The 21,092-nt window shown below is 34.1% G+C and overlaps 1 protein-coding gene across 2 annotated transcripts; it reads left to right on the top strand.

The window, feature by feature from the left end:
- On the top strand, positions 9,901–20,769 carry LOC109347999. Of its 2 annotated transcripts, XM_019588167.1 has the most exons (10): positions 9,901–10,074; positions 11,681–13,738; positions 13,850–14,622; positions 14,706–14,786; positions 18,077–18,229; positions 18,404–18,567; positions 19,274–19,421; positions 19,520–19,642; positions 19,789–19,876; positions 20,388–20,769. In XM_019588167.1, exons 2-10 carry the CDS (start codon positions 11,869–11,871, stop codon positions 20,579–20,581), a joined length of 3,594 nt encoding a protein of 1,197 aa, XP_019443712.1. In that variant the 5' UTR covers positions 9,901–10,074; positions 11,681–11,868; the 3' UTR covers positions 20,582–20,769. The 2 variants fall into 2 exon arrangements, with proteins under 2 accessions (XP_019443712.1, XP_019443711.1); XM_019588166.1 differs by having other exon boundaries at positions 11,681–14,622.

Here is a 21,092-nt window from a genome sequence, read left to right as displayed (position 1 = left end):
TTGCAATGCCCCCTTCCCTACTGACCTCTTAATTTATTTGACTCTTCAATCAAGTTTACAACAACAAACAATGACAAGAGTGGTCATTGATAACATCAAGGGGCATTTGGTAGAGATGGCCAAAAAAAAATGTACCTGCGGATAAAATCTATACGGGCACGGGTACATATCATAAATGGGTACCCGCAAGTTTTTAAAAATACTCGTACTATATATAAGTGGGTATGAGTATTGTGGTACCCGTGCCCATTATATATATGATTATTATATTATCTTTAATTAAAATAAAACGTACATTACCATAATCTTTGTTACACTCTGTACATCTTTTCTTTTTACTTTATTTATATTTTTTACATTGTTTACATTTTTTTATTGAATTTGATAGTAAAACACCCTACAAATATCATTACATGTGTAGAAACACAAATGTCTTGCAAAGAAATATATATTTTTTGTCAAGTAAATGGAACAGCAAAGCACACAAATAAAAAACTCCAATAAATTTAGAATTTTTGCCAAAAGTTCAATCAAATGTACAAAAATAATTAAATTTCATTTCATTTAAATATAATATAAGTAGAAAGTTAGAAATTCATTGATAACTTAGGAAACATGCGAGTACCCATTATATTTGTAGGTACTCAGAAATATCCACGAAAAACTTGCACACAGATATCATATAGATACATACATGTATGAATAATAGTATCATATTTCAAAACCGGTGGCAGATAGCTACCTTGTATTTCGCATCATTTTCCTTTAACCCCTATAGTTATAATTAGAGGGTTTCTTTATCATAAAAGGCCTGAGAATAGGAATTTTAAACTAAAATTTTATTTAAAAAAACGTGTTCCTGCATTCCTCCGTGGATTTTTTAAATCCATTAGTTCACATTGTCTAACTCTCTTTCTCGTTTTTCTTACGGGTTTTCCTAATGGGTAATGCAAACACACCATATGAAAAAAATGGTTTCAACTCAACAGCCCATTCCCTAGCCCAATTCAGCAGCTATCCCTTAAAAAATTTAATTATTAATTACGTATGAAGTATCCTACATCGTAAAACAGATGATCTGTTATTTGGAAATTTACTCAATTAGTGTAGTTTGACCAAATAACTATCGGAGTAAGTAACTTTTTTAGTAATTACTAAAGTAGTATATTTTTACGGAAATCGGCTACCACATAATTGTTTTACTTTTTCTTTTTCTCTTGGTCCTACCAAAATCGGCAACCCTGGTGGAGTTTTTTTTTAATATTTTCCTTCACAAATCGTCATGAGTTTCTCCTTGTTTTTTTAATATATATGTGTAAATCGGTAATGATGTTAGAGGTTTAGTTTTTTATTTTTTTCCTCCCTAGGAGAATCGACAATAGAGTAGGAGTTTTAGTTTTTTTGTTTTTTCTGTGCCCTAACATAACGATAATGTATGTGGAGTTTTACTAATCATTTATAAGAAATGAGTTTTACTTTTTATTTATTTTATTCTTGTGCCACTAACAAGAATCGGCTATCTTGGTTGAGTTTTATGTTTAAATTTTTAGTATAATTTTTGTTCATTACCAACCTATTACTATATCTTGCAACACTAATATTATTAAGAAAAAAATAATACAATATTAAAATTTTAATACGTTAAATCCGAAACAACTTTAATGACGTCTATGTGATGAAGTGTCACGTGGAGGTGATTTTCTCTTTCTTGGCGGTTGAACTCTTAATTATTGTTCATTCCGCTGCGAGATTCTTCCTCCACCATGTGTCGCCAACTGTAGCTCCTCATCATCTGAATCATCTTCATCAACATCCTCAACCACAACTTCGTCATCAGTATGTTGTATACCACAAATGTTTATAGACAGCATAGTAGGACAATAATATTGTTGAGAATCGTATGCATATAATGTGTACTTGAAGTAGTAGCAAACATTGATGGTAGTGGGATTTGAGAATTTGATGACAAATAATTATATGAATAATTATAATTTGCGAACCCATAATTTGCAAATGTATATTATTTATGTTTCTAGTATATGATAATGACGAATAGGAGGAGTTTCATCAATGTGGGTAGAGTATGCATTGCGGTATAGTTCAGCCAATGCTCCCATCATTTCACGACCATACGAGAAGACGTCACATAGAGAAAATTAGAAGTAAATAATATAATTAAAGAGAAAGTTTAATTTATAAAAAAAGTTACTATTCCATCAGAGTGTGCTTCATCTCTAGATATGTATCTTCTAGCCCTTTTTAAGTACCACTGCATATACTCAGAGTAGTGGTTCAAATGTAGGGTATTTGCGGGTAAACCATCGACCACATAGTTATCTCAATTATTCCATATTTGAATCCAGTAATAATGCTTATGTGGTCAGACACAATCAATTTTGCCACGTAAGTCAACTTTATGAAGTTTTTCACAATTCACTAGATCTTGTGGAATTGGTTGACCAAAACCAAATTTCCTTAGAACCCGATCAGTAGGGTCTCATTCCACAATTGCGAAACAGAATAGGAAAGGTAGTTGGTAATATGACATCCACCGAAACTGGTAAAATGTTACTAAAAAAGTTAATATAAAAAATATTCAAACATAAATATACAAACAGGATGAAAGTTTGACTTATTATTTCTACGTAAAACTATACAAACATAAATAATATACATTTGCACATAAAATATACAAATATAAATATACCTGATCAACGACATACGGTCAAATATTGCACGTATGATATTAATAACATATCTAGGGATGTAGGTGGTAATTAAATATTGTGACCACATATTATTAATTATTGTTAGTTAGTAAAAAAAATTGAATCAATTTTCTTAATTAAAAATTTACATATAATGATAAAATTAATATATACTTTTTCACCAATTGAAAATAAGGTGTTGTTGGGTCGTGTAGTCTTCCACTTATTTTCCTACCTTCGTGATATGCTTGAGTCCACTTTTATTTTGGAATCTGGTCCAACCATGCACCAACCCTCAGATATTTTTGCCGCAACAAATTCAACATTTGCTCAAACCGCGGTCGCATCAACTCATAACCTAGAAATTATATATAAAATTATATCAATCCATAACATAAAAATTATTTATAAATTTCAAATATAATTAATACATACTCATTTGTACGACTTTGTCTTTGAGATTAGAATCTTGGAATTCATTATTGAAGTTACTACCAAGATGACGAATACAATAAACTGACTCTTCACTAGACCATCCTATTACATCGCTTCGAAGTGCAGCTAATAAACATGCCCCCTATCTCATATGATACATAGGTTTGGTTGAGGGGTAACAAAACTCTTAACGTTGTAAAAGAACCACTCTCAAGCTTCTTTCGTCTCTCCTTCAACAATGACAAAAGCAACTGAAAATACTCGTCTATTTCCGTCTTGTGAACTCGCTATAAGTAATGTTCCAGTATATTTTCCAGTTAAAAATATTTCATCTGCTTGTATAATTGGTTTACAATTTTCAAACTCATCAATACATGGTTTGAAAGCCCAAAATATTCTATCTAGAATGAATCGATTAGGGTCTTCCATGCCATCTGAAATCTGGTGATGTGCTTGATATTTCACAATTGTATCGGGACAGAAATATTGTACAATATTCATCCAATGTGGTAACTCATTGTATGATCCTTCCTAGTCACCATAAATTTTTGTCAATGTCATTTGTTTTGTAGTCCACAGCTTTCTATATGTCACTGTATAACCAAAATGACTAACAACCTCCTTCCCTAGTGCCTTAACTGATATACTTGGATCTATAGATACCAAATTAACAACAAGGTCTGAAATGAATGATGAATTTAATTTGTTGTGATCTTGGGAAACCAACATAGATACACAACTGTGTGATCTATTAATTTTTTTAATCTCCCAAATGTCACGCTTAACGTTAAAAGAAGCGCGAATTCGCCACTCACATCCGACACCGAAGTGTCTACATTTCCCAACATATCTATCTAGTCTAGACTCATCAACAACATAATCAAATGAATTTTTAATATGAAATTCTCTAATAGCATTTATTGTGACTTCTTTATATTCAAATTGCATCTCAACAAATAAATCATTATTACTATTGTTCATTAAACTAGTTGTATGACCAAAATCACGACCACCTTCAGAATTTGTGTTACGAAAAAATGATGATGAAGTACTATATGTTATTCTACAAGATGAACCAACACCGAATTCGAGCTCCTCCTTATCACTACATATTTCAATGTCTTCTTCATCAAGAATATTAAAAAAATAGTCATATACATTTAACAAAGTTATAATATTAAAAAATAACAAGTAAATATATCGAAGTTAAAAAAATAGGATAAAATATAATAGCTCCGGTTGAGAATACTAACCTATAATCAAGTAAGAATATGGAAGATAATGAATAGCTCCAAACGAAAAATAGAACAATGCCTTTCATTTTCAAGGTTCAGCAAGAGAAAGAGTACTGCAACTCACTTTAGGAACAAGTTTGAGACGATATGTATTTAGGGTAAGAAGAGATAGTGTGGGATTTTAGAGAAGTAAAGAGCAATTTGACGATTTGTGAGATGGAAATTAAAATAAATAAAAAGTTAAAACTCCTATCCTATTGCCGATTTTTTAAGGAAGAAAAAAAAAATTAAGCCTACAAAAACAAAAACTCATTTCCTATAAACGAATCTCAAAGTAAAACTCTACCTACATTGTCGATTCTGCTAGGGCACGAAAAAAAATAAAAAAAAAATAAAAAGCGAAATCTTCCACACCATTGCCAATTTACACATATATATTAAAAAACCAAGGAGAAACTCCTTCTCCAATGACGATTTCTGAAGGAAAATATTAAAAAAATATAAACTCCACCAGGGTTGCCAATTTTGGTGGGACCAAGAGAAAAAGAAAAAGTAAAACGGCTATGTGGTAGCCGATTTCAATAAAAATACACTACTTTAGTAATTACCAAAAAAGTTACACTACTCCGATAATTATTTGGTCAAATCTATACCAATATGAATGAGTTTCCCAAATCACCATTAAACAAAGAAAGGAAGAAATGGAAGAACTGAACCTATCTGCCATCTAGCTAGCAACTAATCCACCACCACTTTCGTCCATGTAAAGCGGTCGTGGCTTTATCTCAGCCACTCTGGCATCCCTATGTTAGGCTATCTTCATCTGCATCTCTACTGTTTCCCTCTTCCCATGGTTGCTTATGATTTCCCTGAGTTGGGAACCCAACTCTCTTTTCTTTTTCCCTCTTATCTCTCTATTCTTTTTACCTTTTCAGTCTATTTTTTTCTATTACTTTCCTTAGCTAGTGTGGGTTTGCTTCTTGGAGACCAAATAACCTACCAATAATGTGTTAGTCTAGTAGTGTAAGGTCTCATTAGATTTGTATGATGATCAAAATATTAAAGATTCAATTCTTGTGAGAGATATTTGTTGGGAGGGGCAATCACGCACCCAAAATAGATGGATCAATTCCTTAGTCTGGATAGTATAAAAAAAACCAAATAACTTACGCTTAATCATAGTTATATATCGTATTGACTAGTTTACTCGGTGCTGGTTAAATCATATCTTATTGTATAAGTTAAAATAGGTTTATGCATAGGGGTGGCAATATGGGCTTGGCCCGTCGGGCCAGCCCGTTCGGATGGCTATTTTTAGCGGGCCGGGCTAAGGATTTTAGCCCAAAAACCCATATTCAGCCCGTTTTAGTAGCCCGTTTTTTAGACGGGCCAAGACGGGCCGGGCCGAGCTGGCCCGACGGGCCATTGTTAAAAAATAAAAAAACTAATGTGTGTGACACTGTGCTGTGCAAGGGACGTGTCAACTGGTTTCTTCTTTAGAATTTACAAGTTTTAAGCTAAGATGTTATGTTGTTATTGTAATATTGTAGACTTATGTTTGTGATTTTTTGTTTTAAAAGACATCTATCAAGTTTGTTGATTATTTTTTATCTAAAAGTTTTAATTATGTACATTTTTTAGGGAAAACGGGCCAGCCCGTCAGCCTGCCAGCCCTGCAAAATATGGGTCGGGCTGGCATTTTGAGCCCTTTTAACAATACGGGCGGGGCCGGGCCAGCCCTTATTTTGGCGGGCCAATGACGGGCTGGGCCGGGCCGGGCCGGGCCACATTGCCACCCCACATTGCCACCCCTATCCACTTATAAATTATGCATGAACTAATTTTATATCATGGCATAACACTTGTTAACATTATTACCTCATTTAAGAAATACAAAGTTATTCACGAAAATAGATATTAGTGATATTGTCACGCATGAAGTTTGCTAAGAATTTGAGGTAATAATATTCTAATGAGTTATAACAAATTCCTTTTGAGTTCAGCAATCAAACATACAATAGTCGAAGTGGATAAAAAAATCATATAGCATGAATATTCAATTAAAAATGGTCATTGAAATGGAAAATCAATATTAAAACGGTACAGGTTTATTTTAACGTATGTTGTAGACTGTCTTAACATATATTTTTTTAACTTTTAAGTTTATTTTTAAAAAGTAAAAATTTCATGGGATATTACAATTTTTAATCATTATTATATTGCTTTTAGTATTATTGTTAAGAAATATAAAGGAGTGATGCAGTATCACTATGTTGGGTAAGTACAAAAATAAGCTCAACAGAGTCTTAGCTTGATACTTTAAACTAAGAAGTTCAAATTAAGATTTTCCACCAAATCTAGAACAATAACATAGAGTTATAGAAAAAATATTAAATCTCTCCACAATATTTTGTTAAGTTTCCATTGGGATTCCCTGAGTGTAAAATAATAGCCATTTGCGTTAATGCGATCATGCTATTCAGAGACAATCAAGAAATCAGTAAATAACATTAAAAAATATGTCTCAATTAAAAAGATATTGAATATTTAGTTGCTTCGTGCTGTTCATTCTTAAATCTGAAGTTATCATGGGAGAGGTGAGCATGGGTCGGGTTTGAATGAGTTAAGACTTGTCTTTATCCGACCCTAAATATTGGTTGAGTCATTTTTTTAAACCTGGACTCGATCCTAGACTCGAAGCTAACCCGACCCTAAATAGCGATCGAGTCAGCCTTTAAACCCGACCCGACTCTAGACCTGATTAAATATAGTGCATACTCATTTTAGATAAAGACTTCTCAATATTATTTATTATTATGAATATGTAGTTTGATATATAAAATGATATATGTATATATATATATATATTATTAATCATGTATATATTAGGAAAAATTAAAGAATAAATAATATTTTTGACCAAAAATGTATCATTACTCTATACACATTTGAGTAGAAATACCTACAAACATGATGAGCGAGTGACACTTGGACGGGACGGACCAGGTCATGCTCGATCCCTACCCGACCCTAAATATTAATTGGGTCTATTTTCTGAACCCGAACTCGGTCTAGATTCAATCAGACCCGACCCTATTGGACCCAATCATGATTGGGCCATGCTGGGTGAGCGGGTAGGCCGTTCCTGTTCACCCCTAATAGTAGCCTACTTGTCAGCTGTCGTATGAATAAAAAATATGAGAAAAAATATATTTTATCTTCCTAATTCATTTTCAGTTATTATTAATTTTAAATAAAAAAATTAATACAAATGAATTGGATGTAGTAATTTTATATAAATTTTTATTCTAATAGTATATAAATATTACACTAAAAATATATAGACATGGATTTTGTAAAAGGTTTTTATACTATTTTTATATAATTCATATTTAATTATCATTGATTTTTAATAAATATTTGATGATATATTAAAGGTGTACAAATTCTAAACTAATACCATATGGAGGATAAGTGCTTTATAAGTTTATATTATCCTAAGAGTGGACTATAAAGTATTAATACCATATGCACCATGATCTAATATCTTTTCATTTATTGATTTTTTTTTATATTATTCTAAATATTATTTCGAATCTTTTGATTTAGGACTATAACTAAATCCCAGTTTTGTGTGAATTAGAATTACAATACAACCTCTACTATACTTGCACCAAATCAATCTTAAGGATTATATAGTTTAGAAATCAAGTGCCCTATAATAGCACTAGTTACCATTTTTCTTAAAATATTCTACTAACTTTCAACCATCTTAAAACATTTTCATTTATTATTTTTTTACCATACTTATTATTTAATCTTAATTATAAATATATACATAATTAGATTATTTTTAAGTACACAGATTAAACTTCGAATAAAATCAAGTTGTATAAAATGTGTTTTTATTAGTATTTTTTTTTTCTTTTTGTAAAGGGGAGAGAGTAAACCTAGCAAGTTTTAGAAATAGAGGCTCATGATTTATGTTCCACATCTCTTCCAAACGAGTTGACTGACAATAAAACATGATTTAACTTGTAAATCAATTCATAGTTACAATGTTTAAAATAATAAATTTAAAAACTTATTATTTTATTGCTTTTAATCATAACATCTTACCACATGCCATGGAATTGATTAGAATTGAGTTATTATGATTTAGTATACTGTTTTTAATTACTAATCACTTTTAATTTCAATTAATCAAACCCGATTTAAAGATTTTTTCTCTACCTTCATAATCACTATTCATTATTAAAAAAGTTTAAGTATATGAGGTTTTTTATATGAATAAGGTAGGAGAGTTGGGTCACCGGTTCACCACATTCAAATATGATTTTTTTCTTACTCTCACTACATAATACACTAATTTATTCAAGAAGACTTATTCAACAAAAGCAAAAATTCTGTCAAATGCTGCCAGTTTAGTTTTTGGGAGAATAAAGAACTCAGAGCCATAAAATATACTCATAAAGTAACTCTAAAATATTATATTTATATTTTTTTTCATCTAAAATTCAGCTCACAATCTCTAAATGCAATACATGAAAATCTAGTATACATTTATGATCATGGATTAAGAAATCAGCTATTAGAATTATAGCGTCTCCATGATAAATATGTATAAGCATATTATTAAAATATGTATATGTATTAAAAATATATATTATTAAAATATGTATTTTGCCTTCTAAGACACACCCACACTTTAGAAAATTATGATTCCAAATCTTGAGCTCAATATATTGTGGAATACTAGACTCTCCTCCTTTTAAAGTATAACTCTCACAAAGTCTTTGGTTATTTTAACTGAAACTATTATTTTCACTCCAAATTATTTATCTTTATTAACCAATCATATCTTTACTTTTTATTTATAAGATAAAATTACTATTAGTCAAACTAATCCATCAAAATTAAACTAGTGTTGGTTCAAGTAATACATGTTTGATTCCCTTAAATAATATATTGGGTTCGAGTCTTATGGGTGGAAAAATATCCGCTGATAAATTTAGCCTCATATACTTTTGGTAGTAACAAAAAATTCATTAAAACCAAGAATAAACATTAAATGGGTACACATCTATTATCTTACAAATTGTATCATACACGTATCATCAACCGTTAATAATTAGATCAATAATTATTTATTAATTTTTTTAACTTAAAAAATATTTTTCAATAAATAGTAGACTAATAATAACATGGAATCACGGTGAAACAACAAATCTACCATCCCATTAAAGAGTCAATTAACCCTTGTTGCCATGGGTTACACATATCTTGTGGTACTCTTTTGTACCACCCTATGTGTTACCTCTGTTGTCATGAGTTACACATATGCTATAATACTTTTTTTTTTGTCAACTCATATAAGAGATGTAATTGTTCAAAAAATATTTAATAATTACAATTTTAATTTAAATATATTTTTTTTAACTGATGATACATAAATTGATATAAAAATGGACAGCAGATAGCTCCCTTGCATGGTAGTTATGAACTTTGTGATTTTTTCTCGGTTGACTAAAAATACAGAAATTTAAAAATGATTAAAACTATTTTGGGAACAATAGAAAACGGAAAGGACGGTGCATCTGGTAGAGAGAGAAGTGAAGCAGAACTTGATACACACTCTGTGTAAAACAAACGTTAATGTGTTATACCCATTTCACAGAGTAGAACAAATATACCAGGTTTCATTCTTAATGCTTTTTATTTGTGTAGAAAAATTGGTTTTTTCTGTTATCCCTTCATGTGCCATAGCTTCAGATTTTGAACTGAGAGCAATGGGTAAGATAAAGTTCGTTTCTTTTCTTCATTGGGTAGCTAGATTCATTTTCATATTCTTTATATTTTTGCTCTGCTTACGATTCTCTGTTTTTTTCTGGGTTTGTCTGCTTCATTGTGAAGTTTAGCTGTTTTAGTCGGAAGTGTAGAACCCTAGATTTGTAATTTTGGGTTTATGAGTCAAGATGGAATTGAAAGGATTCAGATTTTTTTTCTGGTGAAGTCTAGAATATGACCAAATTTGCAAAAATTGTTTTTATTTTCTCTGTTTTTTGTAATTGAGGTCTCATATTTTGGGTTGGTAATGCTCTTTGTTTTGCTGCTACTTGCAACTGTGTTTGAGAATTGGATAATTTGCCCCTGAGGGTGATGTCTTGTTAAGTTTCTTTCTTTTATTATCATCAAAAGTTTAATTTTTTCGTGGAATTCAATATATTAAAAACTTCTGTGTGATTAGTTAAGAGCTCACAAGTTTCCATAATTGTATTTGCTGGGTTAGATATGCATAATTAATTTGAGAACCTTACTGAGACATTTGCAACATTGTATTATCTCAGTGAGTTATTGTCATTCTACTGATTCAAGCCATGGAAGGATAGTTAAAACTTTCAAAGTAGTTTATTGTATTAAATAGCGTTGCTCTACTGCTCCATATCCATCATTCACTTTCAAAGTTGTTTATTATATTACAAAAATTAAATTAGTTGTAGTTGTTCTGATGTAGTCTTGGAATCCTCAAAGGTCCAAGCTGGTTGTGAAAGTAAGAGGTTCTTCTTGCCTTAATATAGGACATGGGTTCTGGAGAATTGCCGATATGGCAAATCCATCATTTTTGTCCCTAGGGTTTGTATGTGATGCTTTTAGGGTTAGCAAAAGCAGCTGACCTCTTATGTTGTGTGTCGTCCTTCCTTTAAAGCCTTCACCCCGAGCACGTATCCTACCTCTTCCTTCACTCAGTCTGCATGAGTTTGTTAGCAATGTGGGTCCATGATTTCCAGGCCGTTAGCACGACCCTCGTGATAGCCACGTTTGCTCCTTAGCCCTTCTGCAGGTTTCCCAAGGTCCCTCTCCTTTCGATCCTCCCCGAGGTTCTTTTAGTAAATAGTTTCGATGAGCAATTATTTACTTTGGGCCAGAGAACAGGTACTGTCTATGTGCGAGTTGGCCTCGGTTTTTATTTGGCCTCTACCTCATTCAGTATGGGTGAGTCAGGCCCATGCTGATAACCGAAGTCCCCCAGCATGATGTAGGGTGATGAAGAAGCTCGTAAGAACTGTCCCAAATTCCAGTAGGTCTCTATATTTAATCAGTGTGGGCCGGGTTGGGCCCATGATCATGACAATAGTTAAAGGTCCTTGCTGCATTTATTATAGGTCCTTTATAGTAGCGCTTTTTGTAGCTCGCCATTTATAGTTGTCTGCAGTGTTATTATATATATTATATATATTTTCCCTCAACGGTGACATTCTATTGCATGATAATTTGTTGCTCTTGATTCTGTTGTTTTGACAGGGCAATCACTTCACATTTAAGTTGCATTCGGAAAAGAGAAAAAAGTCATTTGGTCTTGAGACTTTCCAAGATTGCTATTGTTTCATCAAATTTCTGTAGGTGACTAAATTTGGCCAGTTACTAAAAGCTTAGAACCTTTTGACTCGAACCTTAAATTAATTATCTATAAATTTAAAAACGATGGTGTGATGGAAGTATCAAGATCCCAAAGAACACTCCCATTGAACAACATGGAATCTGGAAATAAAGAATTCCAGCCTGGACCACAGTCAGTAATGCAAGACCATCTGGATGTCATGCATGCTAGTAGAAGACCACCTGACTTCAGTACATCAGACGTTAAACCTGTACTTAATTACTCCATGAACACAGGTGAGGAATTTGCACTCGAATTTTTGAGAGATAGGGTCAATCTCAGGAATCCCGTATTTTCAAATGCCAGTGATTCCAATTATACAATGGGTTATATGGATCTGAAAGGTATTTTAGGCATTAGTCATCCAGGGTCTGAAAGTGGATCGGACATTTCTATGCTCTCAATGGTCGATAAATATCCAAAAGAGTATGATAGAATGAACACATCATTGCATGGAGACACAAGCAATTATGGGTCAATTCGACCAATACCAAAATCTTCATTGAATCTGGACAATAGACAATATGTGCATGGGTATGGCTCTTCGCGAGGTTATGATAGCTTGTCAACAATGATGAAGTTTCTTTGCAGCTTTGGTGGTAGAATATTACCACGGCCCTGTGATGGAAAGCTAAGGTATGTTGGAGGCCAAACACGTATTCTTCGTATAAGAAAGGACATATCTTGGCAGGAGCTCATGCAGAAAGCATTGTTGATCTATAATCAGACTCATGTAGTCAAGTATCAGCTTCCTGGAGAAGATCTTGATGCTTTGGTATCTGTGTCATCTGATGAGGATTTGCAGAATATGATGGAGGAATGCAATCATCTAGAAGATAGAGAAGGATCGCAAAAGCTTCGAATGTTTTTGTTCTCAATGAGTGATTTGGAGGATGCTCAGTTTGGTCTTGGTAGCATGGGTGATGATTCTGAAATACAGTATTTTGTTGCTGTTAATGGCATGGACTTGGGGTCAAGGAAAAACTCAACCATGTTCGGCGTTGGTTTTTCAGAAAATGATATACATGAGTTAGACGGGCAAAATATTGAGAGAGAGACTAGTAGAGTTGCTCTGGAATCTATAGGTGTTGGCAATGCTCCCTTGACTAGCAAATTTGACTCATTAATGAATACCCAGTCTGCAGAACCGGTGCTACCATCTTCTTCAAATTCTTATGAAACCTATCCACTATTTTATGGTGACCAAATGATGCGCCATGAGGAACCTAGTGGTCAATATCTTACGAATCATGGCCTTAACCCTTCTCATGGACCTGTTTTAGGAGAGATTCCTTATACAACGGCTCCTCATATACTAATTAATCAACAAGGGATTTTAAATGAGGGCCATCCAGGTGGTGGTTTAGAAATACAAAATTCAGAAATACCAGCAATGCTGGCTAAAAAGATGGGAGATAGTTCAATTCAACAAGGTGACCCTGGGAAAGCGGTATCCTCGGAAACTCCTGTGCAACTGTTTGATGGTTACTATAAAAATATTTTTCCTGAAGCATCAGCTGTAGTTACTGTGCCAGAGGGGCATTCAATACCTCCAACTAAAAATGACCGGCTTCAGGATTACGAAGAGGTTTTTTCCACATCTAGCAGTGCATTTAGTCCTTCTTATGTTGATTCCCAATCTAATGCCGTTGACTTGAGTTCTCTTCACCCTCCTCCTCTTCCTAAAAGAGTTTACTATTCAGAAAGAATTCCCAGGGAGCAAGTAGAGTTTCTGAATCGATCCTCTAAGTCAGATGATGCAAACCGTTCACAGATTCATGTTTCAGATTTACTTTCTGATGTCAACCTGCCGGATTCAGTCAGAGAATCTGGTGGCAACTTGCAAGATAGAAATATGTCTAATCTAGCCGAGGAATCAAGCATCACAGCCAAGCCCTTGCATGCAGATGGCTATGCCATTGACAATGGGGCTGTCGAAAATCAGATACACCCACTGTTGCCTGATGCAAGCAATCAGATGAAGTCAAAGCCTACTGAGTATTTGAATCCTGATCTGAAGCAGGTATTATCAAACAATGGAAGGAGTAAAGATGTCATAAATAAGGATAATGTTGTTAGTCTGGAAACTGAATTTTATAGTAAAGATAATCATTACAAACCCCTGCTTGATGAGTCGAAAGATGGCAAATCAGAGTATCCTGCTTTGCACCAAGTTCCCTCTGTTAAGCACCATGATGATCCAGCATCCAATCTTCCAGAGATTGATTGGGGTGATGCCGCTGTGATGGAATCTAATGATGATTATAGGGTGCAAGCGCTACCTGTTACTTTAAATGGAAACACAACTATGAAAGATGAATCTCAAGATTTTCCTTCAAATGTTGTTTCCAAACAAGCACAAGGTGACATTCTTATTGATATTAATGATCGGTTTCCGCGTCAATTGCTTAGTGATATATTCTCTAAAGCAATACTTGAAGAAGATCCCTCTAGTCTGCATCCATTAACCTCGGATGGAGTAGGCCTAAGTGTAAACATGGAAAATCATGAACCTAAACGATGGTCGTATTTTCAAAAATTGGCACAAGGGCTCGATAATGTGTCTCTTATTGACCAGGATCATCCTGGTTTATCACCTGCACTAAGAGAATTAGGAGATAATAGAACTCAACATGTCACACCTCTAACAACTGATGAAGAAAATCAGAAAGACTTACATGGAAGGAATGGGACTGAATCCAATGCTCTGAAGTCAAATTATGATCATTCGGAAGTGAAGGACACTGAAAGTATGCAGTTTGGTGCTATGATAGAAAACCTAAGAGCGCATGAGTCAGAATATGAGGTATGATTTTAATAACTCCTATATTTTAGAATCTTTATAAATATCATGATCTACTGACAAAGGTTCCTATCAATTTAACTTAGGATGGAAATTTTGAATCAAGAAACATTGGTCTACCTCCAGTTGATCCTTCTTTAGGAGAATTTGATATGAGTACCTTGCAGGTAAGATGGTCATTCTTGCATGTGCAATATTTTCCGCCTTTGTGCTATATGCTATGATATTTCTTTTAAATGAAAATTTGTTACTGGGTATCTAACTTCTGTAAATATATTGATGTTTCATGTATCAATGAATCTAATAAGCCTAGGTTTGAGATTGACATTTTTTGCGTCCTATTTTTAACTGTTTATTTAATAATTGAGGCTTGCTTGAAGTTATATTAGATAGGGATACTTACATTTTAGTGATGAACACGAGACAATGTTAGTTTATTCCGCCCACCTATTTTCATTTAGAGCACATCAATGCTGAAGATGTTGCTGCTACAAGAATATGAATCCCTCAATGCTCATTGTTCTAACTTCTAACTCTGCTTTACTCGTACGTTGGAAGAAATGTTACTCTAAAAATTTCTTTTGAGGCTTAACACTCCATGGACCATGTCTTTCTGTTCTCTCAATGGATGGGTAGATGTTAATTTCTTTTTTGAAAATGTTTTGAAGTTTCCTTACAAAAAACAAGATGAATAAGCATCAAATTTAACTGATAATAGGTTTAGAAATATTTTGCAATATGGTGCAAGTTTTGTTACATACAACCAAAAGGGGTGGATGAAATCTGGTCACTGGGTTAGTCAAATTACCTTTGGAAGTGGGTTCAGCTGTAGTATCACGATGAAAAAAAATTGTGATGTGAGCTAGACATTGATGATACATGAAGATTCATGCATTGCTCTCTATATTGCAGCATTAATCTGGTGTTTGTTTACATCGTTTTCAAGAGGAAATAGCTCTAAGTTTTCTTTACTTTATTGTAAAAGAACAAATATTGTTAGAGATTGTAATTAAGGCACATTTCTCTTTAAAAGAATTTCAAAAACATTTTTTCTTTAAATTAATGCCCTACAGTCTAAGGCAATCTTCTCCTTTCCTGAGTTGTTTTCTTAAATGGCTACTTGCTTGTTCTGAGACTTCAAAATCCTTGGCGATATCTTAACAATTTCAGAGCACTTGGAAGGAAAAGTATATTTGTGGAGAAATTTAGAAATCAATTGCTCTCTCTCTCTCTCTCTCAATCATTTATTTGAAATTAAAATAAGGGGTTTGCTTTATAGGACCAAAAATCAAAGAAATGGAAATTTGGGTTGTATATAGACAAACAGTGTATTCAAATACTTGTCAATTATCATTCTTTTGTTTTCACTCCTAACTGGTGCACCTTAAAAGTTACTTTTAACAAATTTTGTTCCCTGGAAATTAATTCTAAATAAAAATTGCTATAACATATGCTAGAAGATCTGTTTTTAACCGTTCTTTTCATCAAGTATGAGTAAAGGAACTGTGCAAGAGATTCCAGACAGATGTGATTATTAACTATCAGTGTAAATCCATGTATAATAATTTCATATTTCGATCTGAGGTAGCTGTGTGTACGTGTGTCTGCATGTGTGTTTGAATTTCAGCTAGTGGAGTTATGGACAACTCAATAAGTTCTTTGTTATGGTATGGTGTCTTGGATTTTTCCCTTCTCTCATTTTATTTGACCTTGTGATTGTAAGAAAACAGAAACCAGAATTTTACATTGTGATTGTGACATCTCGAGTTGGAGAAGAGGGAAGCTCCCTGTGTGCAATGTGAGCTGAAATGGGATAGTTATGATAATGTGGAGATGATGGATGTGTTGGGCCAGGCCCAAGTAGTGAATCCCTTGCATTAGAGGATCCATAGTGTCCTCCATTGCCATTATAGAAGTCAGCTGGATAGTCCGGATAAAAGTGGGCTGGGTATCTTGTTGGCCCATTAGTAGACTGAAAAGAGGAATAGTGCGAATGACGTGGCACGTAACTAGGTGCAACACGTGACATAGGTCCAGCTGGAGGTGTATATGTTAGTCCAAAATGTGGAGATGCATAATAGCAAAAGGGAACATCATGACCATGACGATTACAGTAAACACAAAATGTCGGTGAATATCCTCCACGGGAATAACGACCTCCACGGTGACGACCACCATTACACCCCGACGACCATGATGACCTCGAAAATTACTTGCATTTCCAAAACCATAGGACGTCGGATTAGGAGATTCAGCTTTTGGAGAATAGAAAACTGATGGAGTGATAGATGCTCGTGGTTGAGAAGAAACAGGAGTAGAAGACAATGGAGATTCAGATGCAATATTTACGGACAAAGCATCAGAAATAGTTTTGTGTTTATTCTTCTCTAACCTTGATTCAAATGTAAACAAAAATGATTCGAGGTTGTGAATAGAAGGCAAATCAATTTGACTTTCAATAGAAGTGATTACCGGTTGATATTCCTCATTTAAGCCAACCAGAATGTAATCAATGTGTTCAAAGGTAGAAATCGGAGTACCGATGAAGATCAAAGCATCAACAAGACTCTTGATTTTTGTGAAGTAATTGAAGATGGAGCTTGAGCCTTGAGATCTCAACTGCCTACTACGTGCTTTTGTTTGCGAATTATAGAACGAATCTAACTCCTCCCATAACTACCACGAGTGAACACAACCTACCACTCGTGGTTGAAGGCTTTCAGATAGAGAATTAAGGATCCATGAAAATACACATTGATCAAGTTCTTCCCATCGTAGGTATGCTGGATTGACGCGATTAATTAACCTATCATCATCGTTAAGAAAGCGATGTGGAATTTCCGTCCCTAGAACGAATCGATTAGCACGATTCGAGGTTAGCGTGGCTAACATGAAGTGTCTCCACACCAAATAGTTCTTCTCAGTGAGTTTCATGGATGGCGTCGGAAGAACGAGTGGAGAAGACACTGCATCAAGCGGCGAGGCGACGGAAGGAGAAATCGGAGAAGAGGATCGGAACGTCGTTGTGTTGTTGTTGGTTGCCATGGCGTGATACCATGTAAGAAAACAGAAACCAAAATGTAGAGAGAGAAGATAGAAGAGAGAAGAGAGAAGAAGAAGAAGAAGCCTTAGAGAGAGACGGTTACAAGATGATTTACTTTTATTGATGAAAACTAAATACAAATAGGAAGCAAAGTTGCTTTTATAGAAAAGTCTAGAGAGGGCAAAATGGTAAAGTGACTGTTAGAAACTAACTCAGTTACTTTACCTAACTACATTACAACAGTTTAATAACTAAACTAAAATGCATTACATGCATTATTCTATTAGTGATCAACTAGCTGTTTTTAACTCTTCACAAATGTTCAGAGGCTTCACATATTCATTCACTGTCTTGCTTGAACACTAGCTTGAAAATCTTCATGGCATTTTTTCATTTTTCTGATGCATTTTGTAGGTCATTATGAACGAAGATCTTGAAGAGCTGAGGGAACTTGGTTCTGGCACCTTTGGGACTGTGTATCATGGAAAATGGCGAGGAACAGATGTTGCTATTAAAAGAATAAAGAAAAGCTGCTTCACTGGTCGATCATCTGAGCAAGAGAGACTGGTAACTTATAATTTGATTTCTGTTGGATAGAATACACTTTTTTTTCCAGAAAGACAATATCCTACTTGATTTTTTGCCTTTTACCTTTTCCCATCAACTAACCTTTTGTAATGTGCTTCAACGATAGTGATGGATTTTTGAGGTATGTGAAATGGTAGTTGCTTCTTCTTTCAGACTCTAGAATTCTGGCGGGAAGCAGACATTCTGTCCAAGCTTCACCATCCAAACGTGGTGGCATTTTATGGTGTGGTGCAGAATGGACCAGGAGGAACAATGGCCACTGTTACAGAATTCATGGTCGATGGTTCTCTTAGGCACGTTTTACTTCGCAAGGATAGGTAATGCACCTAGAAAGAGCTTTTAAGTTTCTATTATTTAGTTTCTTTATTCAAACAATGTCCTATAAAGATCGGTGTTAATCTAAACCAAACTAGCGCAATGTTATTATATGATGAAGGCTTATGTTAAAACTGGTATTGAAATTAGAAAGAAATTAAGAAGAATACACACGAATTCAATGAATCACAAGGATTAGGAAACCCTAAATCCTGTACTTTATTTGAAATTGTGGAAGAACCACAAGTTTGAGATAGAGAGATCGAAAGAGAGAAAGAGAGAGGACAATTCCTCAACTGATTTCCAGAAATCAGTTACCAATTCACTTCTTACACAAAAACTACTCTCCTCTTCCCCATTCCCTCCTTTTATACACTTCCTATCCTAATTACTTTTCAAAAGTCAGTTAGTTCCCTCCTAAATGCCACGTGAGCGCCTCGTATACACTTTTGTAATAAGGGGTTTTGGTTTACTTTTTATTCTATCTATCTGTCTTATCCTATCAACTTATTGTTACCCTTTATTTGATGAAACAATTCCTCCCTCATATTAATGTTATTTAATTGTCTATTGATTTACTTTTATATCTCTGTAGCTGCTTAAGTCATGAGCGAAATGCCACTAAAAATTTATTGAGTCATAATTAGTGTACAGTGGTGAAACTCATGGATTTTGCTCTAAAGATCCTAGCATGATTTCTTATTGCAGGTATCTAGATCGTCGCAAGAGATTGATAATTGCAATGGACGCAGCTTTTGGAATGGAATATTTGCACTCAAAAAATATTGTGCATTTTGATTTAAAATGTGACAATTTGCTCGTGAACTTAAAAGATCCTTTACGGCCAATATGCAAGGTATTTATGCTGGGATATTTTTTCTTCAATTTTCTATAAATTTGAAATGTTCTGCACTTATGTAACTGCCTAGGAGACTAATGCATTTGCTTTCCCAGGTAGGTGATTTTGGCTTGTCGAAAATTAAACGAAATACCTTGGTTTCTGGTGGTGTGCGGGGGACTTTGCCTTGGATGGCACCGGAGCTGCTAAATGGTAGCAGCAACAAGGTCTCAGAGAAGGTAGAATTTTAAGTTGTCTCTAATGAAATGCTTTTTTCTACTATCACATGACGAATAACTAAATTTTAACCACGAGCTGAGTTGTTTTTCTTCACCTTTTTGTTGCTTTCCGTTTTCTGTTGGTGAAGTTTAATTTTGATTTGTAGGTTGATGTGTTCTCTTTTGGCATTGTATTGTGGGAGATTCTCACTGATGAGGAGCCATATGCCAATATGCACTATGGTGCAATCATAGGTTTGATCATTCACTGTGCTCTTTTCATTCTATTTCCAGTTTTCAACATCATTTTCTTGTTTTTACTATCTTCACAATTTTGAAAAAATGAACAAAATGAAAACAATGCCTCATTTTTGTAATCAACGATGAAAACTTAACTGAAAAATGAAAGAACCGAAAACAAACCAAACACCGTCTTCCCTTTAGGTTTTGTTTGTGAGTTGGGCTTGGGAAAATGTAAAGCTTCAGAGTCTCCACACAAGTGTATTTTATGGTTCCCAAACATTTCCCTTCCTAACATTATCCTCCAAAAACGACTTGTAAACATATCCTTATAATTAGGATTTTTAGACATTGGCATCTAGGTTTTATTTGTGTTAGGCTAAAGGATACATGATCCAAGTTTTGGGTACATGATTAAGAACAAGACAAGGGTATTTTGCAGCATTTGGTTCCATTGGTTGTTCAAGTTTGTAATTAGTCATTTATTTATCACACAAGTCCTAAGTTCTTCTATCTTCCCATGCAGGTGGCATTGTCAATAACACACTAAGGCCAACAATCCCAAGTTATTGTGATCAGGAATGGAGAACACTAATGGAGGAATGTTGGGCACCCAATCCTTCAGCTAGACCTTCCTTTACCGAGATCGCCAGTCGATTGCGTGTAATGTCCGCGGCAGCTCTACCAACCAAAACACAGGGCCACAAGGCATCTAAATGACTAATGACATAAACTAGTTATATTCATTCATTGAATGGTACTCCAAAGAACTATATTATACTTGAGTCTTTGCCATATTTATTGCTTTCCTTTTCTTTTGAGAATCCAAAACTAGACAATGCAAAATATTTGTTGCATGTTGAACTGCTTCAGTGGAAGTTCCAAATTGTCATTTTGGTTTCTGTTTGGCTAATTATACTTTCTTTTTGCCTTCATTCTTCTTTTCTTTATACATTTCAACTCTTGGAATTGGTAGCATCAGATTTTTTTGCTACAGATACATACTTTTGCTTAAATGGCCCAAGAGATTATGGTTATCAATTACTAAAGTCGTATGCATTTTCTTCCAAACTTTTCTTCAGAACAGTTTTCTTATTTAATTAAGACAATTTGTTCAACACCACGTCATTCCTCAATAATTCTATATCATCAATCATATACATAAATATCATCTTTCATGAGTAACCCTTAATAACTTTTTCATTGTTTAAATGCTTTCATGTAAAATATA

This window comes from Lupinus angustifolius, chromosome LG05 (genome assembly GCF_001865875.1).
Source record: "Lupinus angustifolius cultivar Tanjil chromosome LG05, LupAngTanjil_v1.0, whole genome shotgun sequence".
Lineage (NCBI taxonomy): Eukaryota > Viridiplantae > Streptophyta > Magnoliopsida > Fabales > Fabaceae > Lupinus > Lupinus angustifolius.
The sequence above is the reverse complement of the archived record's forward strand: the minus strand, read 5'-3'. Positions and strand labels throughout refer to the sequence as shown.